The 22,459-nt window shown below is 38.6% G+C and overlaps 1 protein-coding gene across 4 annotated transcripts in view; it reads left to right on the top strand.

Annotated features, from left to right (window-relative positions):
* Positions 1-22,459, top strand: part of TET1 (tet methylcytosine dioxygenase 1) — a gene marked incomplete at its 5' end in the record, with an annotated part of 131,780 nt that overhangs the window by 99,183 nt on the left and 10,138 nt on the right. For 2 of the 4 annotated variants that reach the window (XM_084244627.1, XM_084244625.1), the window contains 5 exons: positions 5,913-6,124; positions 9,574-9,724; positions 10,055-10,141; positions 13,857-13,946; positions 18,151-18,288. In XM_084244627.1, coding sequence (XP_084100753.1) covers positions 5,913-6,124; positions 9,574-9,724; positions 10,055-10,141; positions 13,857-13,946; positions 18,151-18,288 — 678 coding nt within the window. The remainder of the gene's footprint in view (positions 1-5,912; positions 6,125-9,573; positions 9,725-10,054; positions 10,142-13,856; positions 13,947-18,150; positions 18,289-22,459) is intronic. The other 2 variants (XM_084244628.1, XM_084244626.1) reach the window with 1 other exon arrangement.

Genomic DNA, 22,459 nt, shown 5'->3' with positions numbered 1-22,459 from the left:
ATCATTTTAAATGTTTCTGAAATGAGATTTTCCATCTTATTAATAGTGGAACATGTATTTTTTTGAAATTTTTATAAGATTCAACCCCATTGGAATTTTGTGGCTTTTAACTATTCATTCAACAAATATTTGAGAGCCTCCCATGAACTGAGTTCTGTGCTCAGGAGCCAAGTATTCAGTAATAAAGCAAACATAAGATAGTGTTTGATCCTAATAGTTGTTTGATCCTACTTCTGTGCTATTATAGAAAGGTTAAGAAACTTGCTAAAATGTCCTGAGCCAGTAAATGACTAAGCAGCATCATTTTGTTATTAATTTTGGTTGAAGTAAACTTGCTATTTAACTATAACATATGTGCAGACAATTGCAGAAATCCTAAAGTTGCAAAATTTTTCTAAAGTGAACACATTCTTGGAACAGCAGCTAATATTACTAGCACCTCAGAAGTACTCTTCTTGCCTCCTCCCAGTCACTAGCTACCCCTAAAAGTAACTGCTCTCCTGCCTTCTAACATTAATGATTAATATTGACAGATTTGAACTTTACACAAATATAGAATCACCAGTAAGTGTTGCTTTATTTCTGTCTTCTGTCGTGCAGCATTATAATGGTGAGATAAATCCATGTTGTTTGCAACTATAGGGCATTCTTACTGTGGTTACAAGTAAATCAAATTTATTGAAGCATTCTTCCAGTCTTTGACATTTGGGTTGTTTCCAGTTAGGGATAGTTATGAATTGTGATGCTATCTTTAGGAAATGTTAGAGTACATTTCTATTCTATACCAACAAAAGGAATTACTGGTTTGTGTGGGACTGCATCTGTGCAGCTTTGGTTGATAGTAACATAGCTTTCCCACATTGTTATACTTCATATTTTTTATCTTTTTCATTTTATACCCTCTTTTTCATTTTAACGATTTATTTATTTATGTATACAAGAACTGGGGTACAGACTGGAGGTGTGAGGGATGAGAGGATTCACCAGAGACAGAGTGGGGAACAGAACAGGCAGAATGACTGAAATACACTGCTGAGGGGAGCAGCGGGCGAATCAGGAGAGGTATATTGTGCCATGTGGAAACTCCCTGGCAGGGGATCGAACTCATGCTGTGGTGGCTATGGATAGCTTCACGGGTTGCATCTTAACCCCTTGCGCCACCAGGGAGGCCCTGATGTGAAGTACTTTTTAAAAATGTCTTTTGGGTGTGTTGGTGGTGGGTGTGGCATTTTAAACACCTAAAGAGTGAGATTCTGGATCTTTAAAATACAAAGTTGTAAACCAGTATTAGCTTAATTTAAAATAAAAGTAAAACCTGTTTTGTCTTTATTGTGACAAAAACATAATATAAAATTAAACATTTCACCATTTTTAAGTGAACAGTTCAGTGGTGTGGGTACATTTGCATTATTGTGAAGCATATCTCCAGAACATTTTGTCTTGCAAATCTAAAACTCTATGAATTAAATCACTATTTCCTCAGTTTCTGGTACCCACCAGTCTTTGTTTTTGCAAATTTGACTACTTTTGATACAGCATGTAAGTGGAAATATACTGTATTAGTCTTTTTTGTGACAAGCTTATTTCACTTAGCATTGTGTCCTTGGGGTCTTTTTTTTTTAAGTCTGACTAATATTCCATTGTGTATATACCACATTTTGTCTATTCATCTGTCAATGAACCTTGGCTTGCTTCCACCTCTGGACTGTGTGAGTTACGCTGCAGTGAACACGGGTATGCAGATAGCTGCTCAGGACCCTGCTTTTGGTTATTTAAGGTACATATACTCAGAAGTAGAATTGCTGGATCAATCACATGGTAATTCTAGTTTTAATTTTATAGGGAACATCCATACCGGTTATCCTAGCTAGATGACTAATAATGTTGAACACATTATCATCATCTATTAGGGGTATTATCTTTTGTATTTTCTTTTATTGAGTCCATTCAGTACTTTTGGTTGGTTTCCTCTTGTGCTTTTCTTTTTACTCATTTGGAGAATTTTTTTTATACATTAGAAAAGAAAATTTTGCTAATTATATGTATTACAAATATTTTTCCATTGCATTGCTTGCCTTTTCACTTTCTTATTCTGCTGGATAATGTTTTGAACTTTAATATTATCCAACTTCTTATTCCTTTATGATAAGTAAATTTGGTAAATGTATTTTTTGTTTTTCTTGCTCTAAGGTCATGAAGATAGTTTCTTCTAAAAATTTATTCTCTTTCATATTTAGATCTATATTATAACTCAAGTTACTCTGATAAAATAGGGATCCAGATTCATTTTTTTGACTCATACAGATATTTATGTAGTGCTGTTTATTATAAGCCCATATTTTTTTAAAGATTATTTATGCATACAAGAATTGGGGTACAGGGCCTCCCCAGTGGCGCAGCGGTTGAGCGCTGGGTTGCGAAGCTGCCCGCAGCCTCTGCAGCGCGGGTTCAATCCCTGGCTGCTCCCCGGCCACCGGAGGAGGGTCCCACATGGCGCGCAGAACTCTCCTGCCGCCCGCTGCTCCCCTCAGCAGTGTACTTCGGTCCTTCTGCCTGCTCTGCTCCCCGCTCTGGCTCTGGTGAATTCTCTCACCCTCCCGCACTTCTGACTGTACCCAGTGTGTGTATAAACAAAAACAAACAAACAAATAAATGAATATATAAATAAAACATGCCTCTATTAAAAAAATAAAAAAAAGAATTGGGGTACAGGCCAGAGGTGTGGGGGGCTTTTGGGAAGATTCACCAGAGACAGAGTAGGGAACAGAACAGGCAGATCGACCGAAATACACTGCTGAGGGGAGTAGCAGGCAAGTCAGGAGAAATCTGCTGCACCATGTGGGTAGCCCTCTGGCCAGGCATCAAACGTGTGCTGCAGTGGCTGCAAATAGCTTCATAGGTTGTGTCTTAACCCCTTGCACCACCAGGGAGGCCCTTTATACTAAATCTTGGTATGTGGCAAGTTAATTTTTCTTTGTTCATTTTTCTTGGCTCTTTTTTGTCCTTTGCATTTCAATATAAACTTTGAAACCAGTCTGTCAGTTGCCTCCCCAAACAAAACAAACTCAGACAGGATTTTTTTTTTTTTTTTAATAGAGGCATGCTTTATTTATTTGTTTGCTGGTTTGTTTGTTTTGTTTATACATGCACTGGGTACAGTCAGAAGCGCAGGAGGGTGAGAGAATTCACCAGAGCCAGAGCGGGGAGCAGAGCAGGCAGAAGGACCGAAGCACACTGCTGAGGGGAGCAGCGGGCGGCAGGAGAGGTCTGCACGCCATGTGGGACCCTCCTCTGGTGGCCGGGGAGCAGCGGAGGATCGAACCGGCGCCGCAGAGGCTGTGCGCAGCTTCGCAACCCAGCGCTCAACCGCTGCGCCACCGGGGAGGCCCTCAGACAGGATTTTTATTGGGATTATATCAAATCTAGAAATCTGGGGGAAATGGACATCATTATAATAATGGTTATTCTAGTTCATGAATATGCTCATTACCTAATCTCCCAAGGAGCCACTTCCTAACACCATCATATCAGACCTTAGGATTTAATAGGTTAATTTTTGGTGGACACAAATATTCGTACCATGGCAATATATCTAGGTCCAACTTATTGGACCTAGATCTGAATTTAGAAATTCAGCTACTGGCCATTATGCTTTAATTTTCTATTGTTCACTGAAGTAAATCTGGGAAAAGCACAATAAACAATGAAAAAATTGCACTTTAGAATTTCCAATACAAAGACTGGCTCGATACAACTTTATTGTTTGACAATTTGAAAATCACCTGGTATAGTTTTGTGTGATATGATTTCTGTCATTGTATGAGCTGATTTCTAAGCATTGTGTTCTTATATGAGTGTAAAAGTACATACAAATATAGGGGGGAAATTAATATAACTAATTGTGTTTAGGGGAATGTCTTAAAGTTCTCTACTCAAGGGATGCCTTGGTAGCAATGATTGTTAACCACCTAAAGTACAAAAGAAGTGATATTGGGCAACTAACATCGTAAGAAGTTTAATCGTGTTTATATGTTATAGCAATAACAGAAAAGAAATAATACATATGCTATTTGTTGCTCCATTTTGGTCACACAGATGAGCAATTTTATCATTTTTTAATCATATTACTGATTTGTACTGATTAATTGTAGTCAATCTCTCTGCTCTTTTAACTTGTTATATATGGAGAGAGTTTTAAACACTTGGATGGTTTTATGAGATGTTAACATTTCTATGTGATTTATTTTTAAAATAAACCCTAAAACCACTAAGAAATATGTTAAATATTTCTGAAGTCTTTTTGGTACCCTATGAGTGTGATTTAATATAAGATAAATGGATAAATATTAAAATGTAATTTTTTTTTTTAGAATGTAGGGTTTTTTTTTTTTTTATAGAGGCATGCTTTATTTATTTGTTTGCTGGTTTGTTTGTTTGTTTTTTTTTATACATGCACTGGGTACAGTCAGAAGCGCGGGAGGGTGAGAGAATTTACCAGAGCCAGAGTGGGGAGCAGAGCAGGCAGAAGGACCGAAGTACACTGCTGAGGGGAGCAGCGGGCGGCAGGAGAGGTCTGCACACCATGTGGGACCCTCCTCAGGTGGCCGGGGAGCAGCCGGGGATCGAACCGGCCGCGGGCAGCTTCGCAACCCAGCGCTCAACCGCTGCGCCACCGGGGAGGCCCGTAATTTTTTTTTTTTTTTTTAAGATTTATTTATTTATTTATATAAGCACTGGGTACAGTCAGAAAAGCAGGAGGGTGAAAGAATTCACCAGAGCCAGAGCAGGGAGCAGAGCAGGCAGAAGGACCGAAGTACACTGCTGAGGGGAGCAGCGGGCAGCAGGAGAGGTCTGCGCGCCATGTGGGACCCTCCTCCGGTGGCCGGGGAGCAGCCGGGGATCGAACCGGCGCTGCAGAGGCTGCGGGCAGCTTCGCAACCCAGTGCTCAACCGCTGCACCACCAGGGAGGCCCTAAAATGTAATTTTTTTAAGATTTATTTATTTATATGTACAAGAGCTGGGGTATAGGCCAGAGGTGCAGGAACTGAGAGGATTCACCAGAGACAAAGTGGGGAACAGAACAGGAAAATCGACTGAAGTACACTTCTGAGGAGAGCAGCGGGCGAGACAGGAGAGGTCTGCTGCACCATGTAGATTGCTCCCTGGCCAACCAGGGATTGAACTTGTGCTGCAGAGGCTGCGGATTGCTTCATAGTGCTGTGCTTAACCCCTTGTGCCACCAAGGAGGCCCTAATTTATTTTTTTTTAATTTATTTTTTTTTTGCATTCCCCTAGGCAGATGGGCCACATTCATCTTATAAATAAAATGGGTATAATAAGTCTTCTGATAGCATGAAAAATCATAGGAATTTCAGCAACATTGCTTTATATTTTAATTATTTCTCAGAGTAAAACCAGTCCCGCAGGGAAAACATCTGTATCTTTCTTCAGATGCTAAGTTTTGGTGCTCAACTTAATTTTTAATGTTGGGAGCAGTCCATGCTTATTTCCATATGGGTAGATTTGTCCTGGTGTGTAATAAGGGAAAGAGCAGAGGTCTTCCTCCAGATCCCCTGTTACCTGTTTTGCAATTCTGTGTCAACAGTAAAGTGAAACACAGACTGCTTTGTTTTACTTTATAATAACAACCACATACTGAAGATTTCTGTTCTACCTGTTTGTTATTCCGGTAACCTGGCATATGGTTTGTTGAGTTCTGTGGAACTGGCTAGTCTGACAGCTAAAGGTAATATAACCTTCAGCTTTCTGAAAAATAGTAATTATTGTATACATGTGTGTACATATATACACACACATATACACAAAATATACACAGCTTTCAAAGGAATACCCATTGAATTTGCCTGTAGGATTTTTGTTTTACATAAATGATTGCACTGTGGTTTTTTAGGTTTTAAGAAGAAGCAGCGATGAAGAGAAAGTCCTTTGTTTGGTCCGGCAGCGCACAGGCCACCACTGTCCAACAGCTGTGATGGTGGTGCTCATCATGGTGTGGGATGGCATCCCGCTCCCGATGGCTGACAGGTTGTACACGGAGCTCACGGAAAACCTCAAGTCTTACAATGGCCACCCCACCGACCGCAGATGCACTCTAAATGAAAAGTAATCAAATGAGTTTTTTGAACTGCTTTCAGACCTCTCTATATAATGTCCATTTATTAATTAACCACAAACTAGGTATATTGCATAAGAGAACAGGATTTTAGCGTGGCACTAAAATGAACATTTCTTTAAAGAAAGCCTAACAATAAATTAGGCAGTCTTAGGATATTCTTTTGAATTTTTTTTTTCCCTCTTAGATACCTGATGCCACTCACCCCTACAATCTGGAGGGAGAGGGATTTTTCATAAAGGCAAAAAAGCTCCTCCTTTAGCAGTGTCCAAGAAAATCAGTTTCCCTACAGCTTTGCTATTCTTTGTTGTCAGACTGAGTCTCTGCCCTTTTGATAGGTGGTAAATGATAGGTTAATTTTGGTTTGCATTTTTCACATTATAAGAATATTTTCATTTTGGTTAAGAACCATTTACTACTTCTAGAGATTTTTTCTTTTTATTCTTTTGTTGTTCAGCCATCAGTTCCATTCTAGCCCATTCACAAATAGGATTACTGTGACATAGTGGGACTATTAACCCTTTGTCTATGATATAATTTGTGTATACTTTTACTAATTTCACTATATTTTTAGTTTTGCTATGTCATCCTTGGCAAAAGTTTTCTTTTTTTAATATAATTAATGTAATTAATATACATTTCTCCTTAAATTTTTTGAGTATTGTTATTTAGAATATTTTTTTTCTTGTGACTTTTAGAGTAATTCACTCATGTTTTTGTTTAATTTCAACTGTAAATTTTTTAAAAACATGAATCCCTGACATATTTAAATTGGAATGCTCATCAATAGTACTAAAGTAGATCCATTTTCATCCTTATTTCCCCACATGTCCCGACATTAATTATTAAAATGTCTTTCTTTTCCCTTTGATTGAAATGCTGCCTCTAGGGCCTCCCCTGGTGGCGCAGGTGGTTAGCGCCACGCTATGAAGCTGTCCACAGCCTCAGCAGCGTTGGTTCGATCCTGGCCAACCGGCGAGGATCCCTCATGGCGCAGCAGACCACTCCTGTCACGCCCACTGCTCCCCTCAGCAGTGTATTTCGGTCAGTCTGCCTGTTCTGTTCTCCGCTCTGTCTCTGGTGAATCCTCTCACCCTCCCACACATCTGGCCTGTACCCTGGTTCTTGTATAAATAAATAAAAAATAAATCTCCAAAAAAAAAAAAATGCTGCCTTTGTAAAACTGACATCTTTATGATATTTAGTCTTCCTATTCCATAACATTACTTTTCTTTTCATTTGTTCAAGTTTATTTTTGTACTCATCAAGAATGTTTTGTCGATGTAGGTCTTTCATTGTACAAGATATAAATAAAAATATAGATTATTTTCTCTAATCCCCACACAAGATTAATTTGTATACCACCTAAAGCATTCCTTATGCTTATTATATCATAATTTCATTACATTTTTCCTATGCTAACAAATATGTATGTATACATTATTTTTAATGTCTGCTAATTAGTTTGTCTTCTTGATGCACTATAACATACCTCTCATGAAGACACTTGCTCTATAGAATATACATACATATTTATTTAATCTACCCATGAATTCAGTAACAATTAAGAATAACTTTAACTACATGTGCATCTTACATCCTCTCTTCAAATGTTTGTATTTACATAAAGGATGCAGACATACTTTAATTTACTCTTATAGTCCCCTCATCTATGTTCAATAATTGTTAACTTTTCTTTACATTTCCATTTATACATATCATCACACATACACACATTATTGCTTTTTTTTTTCTGGATTATTTGTGAGCTAGTTGCAGACTTTATTCCTTCCCCCCAAATATCAATTAAATAGGCATTTTTTGAGAATGAAAATACCGTTTTTAAATTTATTTATTTATTTATTTATTTGTTCATACAAGAACTCTGGGGTACAGGCCAGAGGCACACGAGGGTGAGACGATTCACCAGAGACAGAGTGGGGAACGTAACAGGCAGAGTGACTGAAATACACTGCTGAGGGGAGCAGCGGGCGAGGCAGGAGAGGTCTGCTGGCCATGTGGGTAGCTCACTGGCCGGCTGGGGATCCAAGTCGTGCTGCAAAGGCTACAGAGAGCTGCACAGGACTGTGTTTAACCTCTTGAGCCACCAGGGAGGCCCAAGAATACTTTTTTATATATCCCAACTACAACTGTCAAAATCAGAATATACTGTTATCTACTCTACAGTTCATATTCAAATTTCCTCCATCCAAGATTTGATTAATTAGGTTATTTTATCTTTTTGGCCTTAGGCCCTAAATATCAGGTTTTTTCTGTCCTTTTTTTCTCTTTCTGTCTTTCATGATATTGATTTTTTAAAGGGAACTTCTGTTCAATTTTGGATTGTTGTTTCTTCCTGATTCAATTAAATCATACAAATGTTTAGCTGGACTACTCCACTCAGTCAACACTATAAGGAGTTATTTCAAGTCAACTTGTCCCATTGTTGTGATGTTGACTTTAGTATATGTGCTGCCGAAGCGAGCACTGTGATGTTGACTTTAATTTGTTCTGCAGAAGTTCTGCAAGTTCTCACAATTTTTCACATTTCCTGTGTGTTTGATTTTTTAAATAATTAACAACAGTTAACTATGTTTTTCTCTCCATGTATTAGTTCAACAGTAATAGTTATTTTTTCATTTAAAAGCTTTAAATTCCTTCTGCCATCTCAGTTTTACACCTTTGATCCCATTTGCATCTCATTATTCTTTCTCATGAAAAGTTATTGTAATTTTTGCTATTTTAAAATACATTTTCATCTTTGTGACACGATTTGGGGGAAGTTAGAAAGTTTAAACTATTCTTTATCACCTTCTTTTCCTCATAATATCTTAAATGATCCTTTCTGCATTGCTCCAAGTCATTATATGCACAAGAACTATGTTATTAGAAGTTTTAAGCATTATGTGAATAAGAACAACAAGAGTGTATGTTACCTGCTGGATTTCATATCTTTCTATCGATAATTCCTGCAATTACCAAGTTCCTGAGTGAACTCAATTTTTTCTCTTGTGGAATTCATGAAGGCTTTCTTTAAAATTGACAAAGCTATTTCACATATAATATCAACTATTCTTTATCAACCCTTAGAGGATTATATTAATGTCATTTTACCATTGAAGGCCCTAACAAGCTCCTTTATTTCCCTCCCTTGAACTTTTAATCAAAAAAAAAAGTTGTAAATATTTCAGGTATTTATAATTCATTGCTATTTATTTATATTTATAAGCTTGAACGTTTTAGTTAAAAGTTCAGTTGTATTCAATTACACTTACCTTTGTGTTAACTTAACAATACTTTAAATAAAATAGTGAATAAAAAGATGTTAAAATCAACTTTTTTGCCATCTGTACTTCTAAAGCTACATGAATCTGAAATGTTGTGTGTGAGATATTGTCCTGCTTTATCATTTCATTCCTTTGCTGTTGCTATCTGACAGTCGTACCTGCACATGTCAAGGGATTGATCCAGAAACTTGTGGTGCTTCATTCTCTTTTGGCTGTTCATGGAGTATGTATTTCAATGGCTGCAAATTTGGTAGAAGTCCAAGCCCTAGAAGATTTAGAATTGATCCGAGCTCCCCCTTACATGTAAGTGGCCTTTTTATTTTCTGATTACACTATGAATATGTAAGTTCATTCCTTTAGATTTTTTAAATAATAAGAAATTTAAATATGAAACAGTGATAAGAGAGGGAAAAAATACATATGTGTAAGTAAATAGTTTCAAATTCTAAATAAGTTAGGTAAAGTCTTCAGCTATCAACCCAAATTTCAATTGTCCCTGGCTCCCTTCTCCTCCCCTTCCCTGGAGAGAATCTTTATTAAAAGAACCTCGAATTTTATACCCAGTCAAAGTAGGAAGAATAAATAAATCCATTTGCCAACATTTCAAAGACTCAGAAAGTTTACTACCCACAGAGCTACTATGAGAGAATTACTAAAGGACGTATTCCAGAAAGAAGATATATGAAACCGGAACGAGTCTGTCCGGGACAAGAGGCCATGGTGAGCAAAGAAATTAGTCAACCTTACTGTTAAGTTTAAATAAGTTGAGTACTTACATTTTTAATTAAAATAACACCTATAGTTCCATACTCTTAACAATTTAGGGGTGGGTAGGTAGTGGGAGGGGGTGGGGCACCTATAGGAACTAAGTGTGGTGGTGGTTTTATGCTTTGTTTGGAATGGGGAGGTGTAGAAACTGATTAACTCTAAGATCAGTGTTTTTCAAACTTTGAGCTGTGACAAAAAGTAAAAAAACATTTCATGTTATCAGTTACTACATGAATACATTTATATAAGTAAATAATTAAAATAAACCCTTTGAAAAACAGTACTTAGCCTTATATATGTAATAAGATGTTATTTTAAAAAGTGAATTAATATTCAATATAGTTATTGTCAAGGATCTTTGTGATACACTATATATTTTATACAATTTTATTTCTTTAAAATGCTGATAGTGATCTACATAGTCAATTGATTTCATGGCCCACTAATGAGTCGTGACTCACAGCTTGGAAAACACTCTTCTAGTATTGTCAGTAAACATATTTAATTAAGAGTATGTTTGAAAATTCTTTTAGGTTAACAAAAATAAAAACTTTTGAATTAGGTGCGGGGGGGAATTTTTTAAAGACAGCAACCCTTGCATAAATTCACAAACGAAGTTTAAAAAGTCATTAGGATCAATCATAAATAGAAATAAAAAAATAAAGCAACCATAGTTAATTAACTTTATCTGTAACTCAATGGATATAATATCTGGGGAAAAGCTCAGAATTAATAATGATCCTTTAAAGGAGATCAACATAATTATTTAGTATTTTCTAGAGTTCCCAGCTACTGTAATAAAACACAGAAATGATTAAAGAAGCTATCATTTGCAGATAAAGTACTATAGATATAGGCTAACAAGAAATATAGTAGACCTTTAGAAAAACATCTATAAAACTTAGTAAAGGGCATATGAAATACCTGATAATGAAAAGGTTCATGTCAAAAGATTAGAACACGTAATAATGTGATGTCAGTTCTTTCTTAAAGTAACCAGTTAAGTTTTCTTTCTAAATATTATCTGATGAAGCTGTCTGTTGATAATAAATATATTTTTAATATTTACATGATTATTAAAATCTTATTCTGTAACAGTAATACTGTTAATATAAATAATAAATGTGACAACAATTTTTGCTTAAGGTTATTATTAATAATGAATAACATTTATATAGTGCTTATAATACAGGAAGAAGCAGTGCTCATTCCAGGAATGGACAGTATGGACAGTATGAAGCTCAGCAGGCAAGGGAAAGTAAGGTGCAGACAGCAACCTTATGAGCCCTGTCATGAATTTTGGAAAATCATGGAAGGATTTTAAGAATGAGAGTGACATAATTACACTTGTTTCTTAAGGAAATCTCTCTGGCTGCTCTTTGAATATTGAATTGGAGTTGGCCAAGAGTGCATTTAACAAAGTGAGCTGGCTACGAGAATAATCTGTGGTAGGGATAATGATGTCTTGGAATATGATTGTGACAGAGGAAATGGTGAGCAATGTTAGGTCTGGAAAGATTTGTAAAATTAGATGATAATGATGTTATTCCTTGACATAAGGTACACTGTAGGACCAGGACTTTGGAGAACAGATTAGGCATTTAGTTTGGACACATTGGTTTGGAGATTCCTAAGGGAAATCCAAGAGGTTTCAGGGTAATAATAATTAGAATCTGAAACTCAAGGGGTGTTATATGATGCAGAATGGAGATAGAAAAGACTGGGGAATGGAGGCTTGAGCCCATAGTTAGGGAGCTTAGAAGAAGAAATTTCTTTCTGTATCTGACACATACATTCATTCATGCTAATGAAACAACTGGAAATATGAATTACAAAATTGTAGTTCATGAAATGATACCTATAGTCAACTATAAAAACTTAGTTTCCTTTGCTTGCTTCATTTCAACATTTTATTACAGTTCATGAGATGACAAATTACTGTCTAACTTGTGAACCTTGGTGGTTCATGATATTCTACTTATTCTACTAACAGTAAAACATAATATATGTTCCAATTAGTTGGAACTCTTTTTTTTTTTTAAGGTTTTTGTGTCCCCTTTTTTTTCTTTTTTTTTTTTAAGATTTATTTATTTATTTATAGCACTGGGTACAGTCAGAAGCAAGGGAGGGTGAGAGAATTCACCAGAGCGGGGAGCAGAACAGGCAGAAGGACCAAAGCACACTGCTGAGGGGCGCAGCGGGCGGCAGGAGAGGTCTGCGCGCCATGTGGGACCCTCCTCTAGTGGCCGGGAGCAGCCTGGGATCGAACCGGCGCTGCAGAGGCTGCGGGCAGCTTCGCAACCCAGGGCTCAACTGCTGCACCCACCGAGAAGGCCCTTTCAATTAAGTGTTAGAAAACATCAAAATCTTTTAAGTAGGTATTTAAATCATAATTCTAAAGATTTATCCAAATAAGTGGAATACTTAATATGTGAGTATAGCCAGGAAATGTTTTTGAAGTAGGTTTCTGGCTTTCCTGGCTATAGTTACAGAGCTACATTATGTCACACTTGTTGTCGGACAGATGAATGGAACACAGTAATCTGGATATAGACCCAGTACACAGTATACATGAATTGCTTGCCCAATAAAAGCATCAGTATAAACCAGCAAGCAACCAAAAAATGCCATCTTTGATGCTTTACAGTTGTCACAATTAAAACTTGTTAAAAACACTCAATATTAACTTACAGTGCCTACATTGCTGTGAGGTTTCAGCTTTTATAATAAATAATCTGGTGCAAAACAGAGATGAACTGACCCACATGAACACTTTCTTTCTGTGTTCATAGCATCTCCAACCACCACATCTCAAATGATGCAGAAGTCTTGACCCTTCTTAAATCCTTCCTTTTAACTTTGCTCTCAATTCCCCTTCAGTTGTCTTCCTTAGCAAGGTAGGAAGTGACTGAAGTGACTGATCATTTATCAAGTCTCTAACTTGATTTAGGATATAATCACCTCTAAAAAACTATCACAGTGGTTTTCAGCTATGATTTCCAAAGTCTTCCTTCTCTGCTTCCTACTGCATACTGTCATCTGTAGTGTGTTTTATTAACTATTGTCATGACAATTTTTCTTTGAGAAAGTCTTGTGTGTTTCTACTATCTATGGCAGTCTTGATTCTTGATATGATGTTAATGCTCCTCACCGTCCTACCACATCTTTAATTGTATTTGCTATGGCATAGGAAAGAAAACACTGGTTTTAGGCAACCAATTGTCCACTATACATTTGAAACTGTTAGCATAGGATCTGATACATAACTGTTGTCTGTTGTCTGATACATATATCTCTGTTATAGAAACTTTTCATTCTATGTCAGAATTGTTTATTTTGATGTATGTGTCTATGCTTTTGAATAAATGTAAAACAAGGTTCTTACTTTTAACAACAAGAGCAGTTTTGCAAGTTACCTCTAATACCACTTATAGTTAGAATACAGCAAAATTTTCATTTCAAAAGACTGAATTAAAACATGACAACGACAAATAGTTTAGATTCTTAAAATAACAATCCATGTTGTTTTCAATGGAAGTTCTTTTTATCACAGTAAGTATAACTTGTGTATTAACCACATGTCAGCAATGATTTAATTCAATATCATGCCTTAAACTCATCCTGCATGTCATTATGAGACAACTTTTATGGACTGTCTTTTCCTTAGGAAAAAAACCTTGAAGATAATTTACAGAGTTTGGCTACACAATTGGCTCCAATTTATAAGCAGTATGCCCCAGTTGCTTACCAAAACCAGGTATGTTTAAAAATATCCAGATAGTTTTGTTTTATTTTTTTAAGAGATTTATTTATTTATGCATACAAGAGCTGGGGTACAGGCCAGAGATGCAGGGGGTGAGAAGATTCACCAGAGAGAGTGGGGAGCAGAACAGGCAGACTGAGTGAAATACACCGCTGAGAGGAGCAGAGGGGGAGACAGGAGAGATCTGCTGCACCATGTGTGATGCTCCCTGGCCTGCTGGGGATTGAATCCAAAGCCTCTGCTACTATGAAGATTCATAGTGTGGTGCTTAACCCCTTGCGCCACCAGGGAGGCCCTTTTTTTTTTTTTTTAAGATTTATTTTACTTATTTATGCATACAAGAGCTGGGATGTCAGCCAGAGGTGTAGGGGTTGGGGGTAGGGGTTGAAAGGATTCACCAGAGACAGAGTGGGGAGCAGAACAGGCAGACTGACTAAAATACATGGCTGAGGGGAGTAACTTGTAGAAGTTACTTGGAGAAGTCTGCTGCACCATGTGAGTTAGTTACGTGGCCACGGACCAAACATGTGCTGCAGTGGCTGCCAATAGTTCATAGTGCTAAGACTTAATCCCTTGTGCCACCAGGGAGGCCCCTATCCAGAAAATTTTAAAGATAATCTTTTTTTAAAATATCTTTTTTTGGTGCTCGCTTCGGCAGCACATATACTAAAATATCTTTTTTTGGGGGGGGGGAAATTTATTTATTTTTATATAAGAATCAGGGTACAGGCCAGATGTGCCAGGAGGGTGAGAAGATTCACCCGAGACAGAGTGAGGAACAGAACAGGCAGACTGACGAAATACACTGCTGAGGGGAGCAGCGGGCATGACAGGAGAGGTCTGCCGCTCCATGTGGGATTCTTGCCGGCCGGCTGGGATCGAACCAACACTGCAGAGGCTGCGGACAGCTTCACAGTGCGGCACTCAACCACCTGCACCACCAGGGAGGCCCAAAGATAACCTTTTTTAAAAAGGGCTTCCCATTATAGCAATTGAAACTCCAGAGTGACAGAATTATGGTTGTTTCTAGAATGAAAATTTATAAAAGCAGGAACGTATGACTGGTTGAACATATGAATATTAACATAATGCACTATGTTAATAGAACAAAGGGGCAAAATCACATAATAGCTCTATAGATGCCAAATAGGCATTAACAAAATACAACACTTTATTTCATCTTAACATCACTCAACAAACTACCCATATAAGGGAGCTACCTCATCCTGATAAAGGATTTCTATGAGAAACCCATAGTTAACATAAATAATGATAAAGACTGGAAGCTTTTTGCCTAATACCTGGAACCAGATAAGAAAGTCTACTCTTGCAATTTCTATTAAATATTTTTATTTAAATATTTATTTATTTGTTTGTTTGTTTGTTTATTTATACAAGAACCGGGGTACAGGCCAGATGTGAGGGAAGGTGAGAGGATTCACCAGAGACAGAGTGGGGAACAGAACAGGCAGACTGACGAAATACACTGCTGTGGGGAGCAGTGGGCGTGACAGGAGAGGTCTGCTCACTATGTGGGTTGCTCCAAGGCCAATGGGAATCAAATTGGTGCTAAGGAGGCTGCGGACAGCTTCCCAGCGCAGTGCTCAACCGCCTGCACCACCAGGGGAAGCCCTCTATTAAATATTTTGCTGGAGCTGTTAGTCAGAACAACGATGGTGAGTTAAGGAAATCTGCAAGGAAAAAATAAGAGATAAAACTTATCTCTGCTAGTCAATCATATAATCCCATGTTAGAAAATACCAAGAAAAACACTGTTTAGAGCGAAAAAGTTCAGGATATGATATGAATATGCAAAAATCATTGACTTTCAAACACTAGCAATAGACCATCCAAAAATAAAATTAAGAAAAAATACATCATTGAAAATTTTTAATTTGTGCTTTAAAAACATCATCAAGAAAATAAATATGGATATAGTAAATGGAGAGGTGTTGGACAAATTCCCAGCTATAAGATAAGTAAGTTCTGAAGGTGTAATAAACAGTGTGGTAACATAATTAACATTATGGTAATCATTTTGCAATACATACATCTATCTAGCCATCACTTTGCATATCTTAAACTTAGATGTATCACATTTCAATGAAGCTGGGGTTTTTTTTAATTTATTTATTTATTTACGCATATAAGAACTGGGGTACAGGCCAGAGGTGTTGGGGGGTGAGAGGATTCACCAGACATAGAATGGGGAACAGGTAAATTGACTGAAATACACTGCTGAGGGGAGCAGCAGGCAAGACAGGAGAGGTCTTAAAGGCTTGTTTGTTTGTTTATGCAAGAACCAGGGTACAGGCCAGATGTGCAGGAAGGTGAGAGGATTCACCAGAGACAGAGCAGGGAACAGAACAGGCAGAATGATGAAATACACTGCTGAGGGGAGCAGCCGGTGGACAGAAGAGGTCTGCCGCGCCATGTGGTACCCCTGCCGGCTGACTGGGATTGAGCCGGTTCTGCAGAGGCTGCGGACAGCTTCACAGCACTGTACTCAACCGCCTGCGCCACCGGGGAGGCCTCCACTGGGATTTTTTTTTTTTTTTAAGATTTATTTATTTATTTATATAAGCACTGGGTACAGTCAGAAGCGTGGGAGGGTGAGCGAATTCACCAGAGCCAGAGCGGGGAGCAGAGCAGGCAGACTGAAGTACACTGCTGAGGGGAGCAGCGGGCGGCAGGAGAGGTCTTCGCGCCATGTGGGACCCTCCTCCGGGGGCCAGGGAGCAGCCAGGGATTGAACCAGCGCTGCATAGGCTGCAGGCAGCTTCGCAACCCAGTGCTCAACCGCTGCGCCACCGGGGAGGCCCTGGGAATTTTTTAAAGAAAGCAAAAGTATTTGTTTTATGAACAACACACTGTTAAATCCAAAAATTTCCTTTTAAAAGAGTTGTAAATTGATTTTGTATACTGCATCATGGATATATACCTTTTATAGAAATTCTAATTGCATATGTCATTTATATACTATGTCTTTCCTTATGATGGAATCATTTAGGGTACCCTACTTATTAATCCACCCAGCATGAATTAGTGTTTTCATCCTCTCTTTGGTTGTAGCCACTGATTATCATTTTGCTCTATGTATTCTTATCAGTGTCTGACTAAGGGGCACCCAGGGACCCCAAACTGTTAAGGGATATATTTTGGGTTTTTTTTTCAAGATTTATTTATTTATGCATACTAGAACTGGGGTACAGGCCAGAGGTGCAGGGGGGGTGAAAGGATTCACCAGAGACAGGGTGGGGAGCAGAAGAGGCAGATGGACTGAAATAAACTGCTGAGGGGAGCAGCAGGCGAGTCAGGAGAGGTTTGCTGTGCCAAGTGGGTAGCTCCCTGGCCGAGGATCGAACTCACGCTGCAGTGGCTACGGATATCTTCAGAGGTTGCGTCTTAACCCCTTGCGCCACCAGGGAGGCCCAAGGGATATATGCTTTAAGGGGGGCCTACCTTCTGCTGCGCAAAGGCAAAAGAAGCAGACTCTTAATGTGAAAGATCTTTTATAGAATTAATCTGTATAGAGAGAAAAGAAAGAATATTCATAATTGTTTCCCAATAAAATCCCAAATTATCCATCCCCTCCAAGGGCAAATGCCCAGCCAAGCAAGCCCAGCCTGAAGAGGGGCTGCTGAAGCCTGAAAGCTTACCACAAGTCTAAGCTACCTTCTAGCAGGGAATCACAAGAAAGGCATTAAGCAGATCCTGCAGTTGGGGCAGAAAGGGATGCTACGTCATGATAACAGCTGCCATTGTCTCTGCCCCTATTGACAGAGACTCCAAGTGTCTGTGACCCTGTATCTCTCCCAAGTGTCTCTACATGTCTCCTCCAGGTCTCCTTCCCAGCAGTATTCAGTTGCAAGTAGAGTTGCAACAGCAGGAGTGATGTACTATATTATGCTCAGCTTTGCCATTAGTTACCAACAGCTTCCTCCCACCTCAAAAAGTCAGGTTCATGGTTTATTGGGATTTATAATCCAAGCAGCTAGATGTAGGTCGGGGTAGGAAATACGGTGTATTTGCAACATTCACAACTATTTATTCTCAATGTTTCTAAACTCCACAGGGGCTACACTAATACATTGTAGCTTGAGAAATACTAAAAATTACAGTCTCATTGCTTTAAGGACTTTGTCAGGAAGTGATTTTTCACTGTTTCTTCAAATCGTGTATCTACTTTCCTTTTTAGGTGGAATATGAACATGTTGCCCGAGAATGTCGGCTTGGTAGCAAAGAAGGTCGTCCTTTCTCTGGGGTAACAGCTTGTCTAGACTTCTGTGCCCATCCTCACAGGGACATTCACAACATGAATAATGGAAGCACTGTGGTATGTACCTATGTGAATTTCAATACTGCACACTCCATCACTGTTGCATAGGCTGAGGTCCTTATTTGTGATTGTTGTAGCAAATTTATCTTTTTTTCCACATAAATGTATATATTGGTGGTATTTAATTAGGTTTATTGTCAAAGTATTTGCAAAAATTTATAGAACCACCCTTAAACTAATATTGTTTTGAAAGTCTTGAATTACATATTTAACTGTGTTTTTGTTACATTTGCTGGGGGGTAAGAAAGAGTATATGATTATTGAAAGCAATAATTCTGTGCTATCAACTTGTAGGTGGTAAGTTAAGCAAATTCCTTAATGTTTCTTTTTTTAATGATTTATTTTATTTATTTATTTTTATTTATATAAGGGTGGGTGCTAACATTTTTTTAAAGATTTATTTATTTATGCATACAAGAGCTGGGGTACAGGCCAGAGTTGTGGGGGGTGAGAGGATTCACCAGAGACAGAGTGGGGAATAGAACAGGCAGATCTACTGAAATACACTGCTGAGACTGGAGAGGTCTGCTCTGCCATGTGCGTAGCTCCCTGGCCAGCTCGGAGATCAAACTTGTGCTATAGAGGCTGCGGATAGCTTTACAGTGCTGTGCTTAGCCCCTTGCGCCACCAGGGAGGCCCTAATTTATTTTATTTATTTATGCATACAAGAACTGGGGTGTAGGCCGGAGGTGCAAGGTGTGAGAGGATTCACCAGAGATAGAGTGGGGAGCAGAACAGATAGCTCTACTGAAATACACTGCTGAGGGGAGCAGCAGGCATACAGGAGAGGTCTGCTGTGCCATGTGGGTTAGCTCCTTGGCTAGGGATTGAACTCATGCTACAATGGCTGGTGATAGCTTGATAGTGCTGAGACTGAACCCCTGCACCACCAAGGAGACCCCCTTAATGTTCCTGTTTTACATCCTTTCCCCAGGATTTTTGTGAGGGAACTGTGCCAAATATATCTTGTGTGTGTGTATTAGCTTTAAGGACAGTTTGTGTAAAGTTATAGTGTTAGAAATATTTGCATTAGCCATATTATGCTAGCTTCCATTAAAAGAATCGTATCTCTCAGCCTGAGATCATCAGTCAAGAATACTTAAAGTAGGAGCCTCCCTGGTGGCCTAGGGGTTAAGTCTCACACTATCACCACTATGGCCTGAGTTCCATACTGGGCCAGGTAGCTAACCCAAATATAGCACAGCAGTCCTCTCCTGGCTTGCCCACTGCTTCCCTTACAAGTGTATTTCAGTAAATCCACCTGTTCTACTCCCCACTTTGTCACTAGTGAATCCTCTCACCCTCCACATCTCTGGCTTACACCCCAGTTCTTCTATGCAAAAAATAAATAAAACAAAATGAAATAAGTAGTATATTCATATAAAAGTACTTAAATTACATGAAAGACCCTGGGGGAACTCATGCAACAGTCCTTTTGTAAGGGATATGAGTTTGCTTCAAATAATTGTATTCTTCTTACCTAGGAAAACAGATTAATAGAAGTAATTTCTTTCTACACTGCACCAGTTTGTTTGGTTTGCCACATAATTTGAGATCTTCATTAAGACAAAGCTACATCCTCTTACAGTGTGATTGGAAATTCATAATCTGATCCGTCAAAAGGCGACCTTCCTTTCCATTTGCTCAATGAAGTCTCTCTGTGATAGATTAAGGAACCAAAATAACTTTGTAGCATAGCACTCCTCTCCACTGATGTTAAGTGTAGTCTTTGAGACCAATGTTGAAATTTTATAAATCCATCCTGACAAATCTTAGCCAAAGAACAGTTCATCAATACTTGGCTGATACATTTTCCCTGAATTGCCTCACAATGTATCTGTGATCAGGCTGGATTAAGTTCAGAGTTAATCTAAGTTTTGACTCCTCTCATATATTATTCATTCCTGGTTCTTCTTCCACTACTCTAATTATTCATTCAATGAGGCAATTCCTTGTATTTGTCATAATGCCAAATGTCCCCATCTCTGAAAAGTTGAACTCTTGAAATTCTGCTGCCAACTCTTCTTTCCCCCTGTTACCCTAGTCTTTCAAATTATGCTCCTCATATCTATTATTTGTACTCTTCTTAATGTGCTTGTGGAAAATAATTTAAATAGAGAGTTATTGGTGAAGATCCTAATTTTTTTTTAAGATTTATTTATTTATGCATACAAGAACTGGGGCACTCGAGAGGTGTGGGGGGGCATCGAGTGTGTCCACCAGAGGCAGAGTAGGGAACAGAACGGGAAGATTGACTGAATCATACTGCTGAGCAGCAGCGGGCAAGTCAGGAGAGGTCTGCTGTGCCATGTTGACATCTCCCTAGCTGGGGCTCAAACCCGCGCCACAGTGGCTGTGGACAGCTTCATAGGCTGCGTCCTAACCCCTTGCACCACCAGGGAGGCCCAGATCCTAATTTTTTTTTAAAGATTTATTTTTTTATGCATGCAAGAACTGGGATACAGGCAATGGTATGGGAGGTGAGAGGATTCACCAGAGACAGAGTGGGGAGCAGAACAGGCAGATTGACTGAAAACACTTCTGAGGGGAGCAGCTGGCAAGTCAGGAGAGGTCTGCTGCACCATGTGGGTAGCTTCCTGGTTGGGGATCGAACTCATGATGCAGAGGCTATGGATAGCTTCGTAGGTTGCATCTTACCCCTTGTGCCACCAGGAGGCCCCCAGATCCTAATTTTTAACATGACTATTTTAAAATTATTAATAGATTGCACCTAAAAGACTTCAGTCAGTATTTCAAACCTTGCTGGTAAATGGCTACAGATATTGAGAAAATTGTGTGGTTTTACTTTAGCATCTCTATCCATCAAGTTACATCTTGAATATTAAGTTCAAAAATTTCATGAATTTCCAGTCTAATAATGTCTCTGCTATCTTAGAATGAGCTCTTCACTTTGGAAGAAATGTTTTTAGTGAAATACAAATAAAACTAATATACATATTTTTTTTTAATAGAGGCATGGTTTTTTTTTTTTAATTTTATTTATTTATTTGTTTGTTTTTGTTTATACATGCACTGGGTACAGTCAGAAATGCGGGAGGGTGAGAGAATTCACCAGAGCCAGAGCGGGGAACAGAGCAGGCAGAAGGACCGAAGTTCACTGCTGAGGGGAGCAACGGGCGGCAGGAGAGGTCTGCGCGCCATGTGGGACCCTCCTCTGGTGGCCGGGGAGCAGCCGGGGATCGAACCGGCGCTGCAGAGGCCATGGGCAGCTTCGCAACCCAGCGCTCAACCGCTGCGCCACTGCGGAGGCCCAAAACTAATATACATATTTTTGATGGACTTTTAATGACATTTGAAATTTTATGAAGGAAAATATATTCATTTAGAAAGACATATATTCATACTAGATATCAAAGGTCAGAGATATCCTGTGTCTTCATTTCACCACAATGAATATGAATAACATTTAAATTAGGGAGGAGAACTCAGATAGGTTATATTTTTAAGACATTACTTTCTTTTTGATTTTTTTCTCAATGTATCATTGCTTTATGAAACTACAAAAGTTTCAGGAGTGTATCTTCACACCTCTATAAATGAATCTATCACACCACATCCACCACAAAGTTCCAGCTGATCCCCTCCAACCATTCCTTCACTCCCCAGCAACTTCCCCTCCGGTAACCATCATTTTGTTGTCAGAGACTCAGAGTTTGCTATTGTTTTGTTTTATATTCCACTTATGAGTGAAATCATGTAGTGTTTTCCTTATTCTGACTTAATTTTGTTTAAAATAAACATCTCAAGTACCATTCCTCTTTCCATAAATAGCAACGTTTCATCGTACATTGTAGCTGAGTAGAGAAAGAATTTTCTTTTTCTTTTTTATTTGTATTTGTATTTATTTTTTACATCTTTTCCTCTCAGGTTCCTTCCCACCACCAAGTCACCTGTGAACAGTCACCATAGACCCTTGTGCTCTTCTCTCCCCTGTTTAATCCCTATCCTTCCCCCATCCCTCTCCCTTCCCCGCTGAATGTCTCCGATTTATCTTTTGGCTGCTAGTTTTGTTTTTGTTTTGTTTTTTCCTGATCCCTTGTTTGGTTCCCCTATATTCTTCCTATAAGTGAAACCAGGGATGTTTTTCTTTTTCCTTCTGACTTATTTTACTGACCATAATCCTTCCACCTCCATCCATGTTGTTTAG

The sequence above is a fragment of the Talpa europaea genome, assembly GCF_964194135.1.
Source record: "Talpa europaea genome assembly, chromosome: 10".
Classification (NCBI taxonomy): domain Eukaryota; kingdom Metazoa; phylum Chordata; class Mammalia; order Eulipotyphla; family Talpidae; genus Talpa; species Talpa europaea.
Note: the sequence above shows the minus strand (reverse complement) of the source record. Positions and strands in the feature narration are given on the sequence as shown.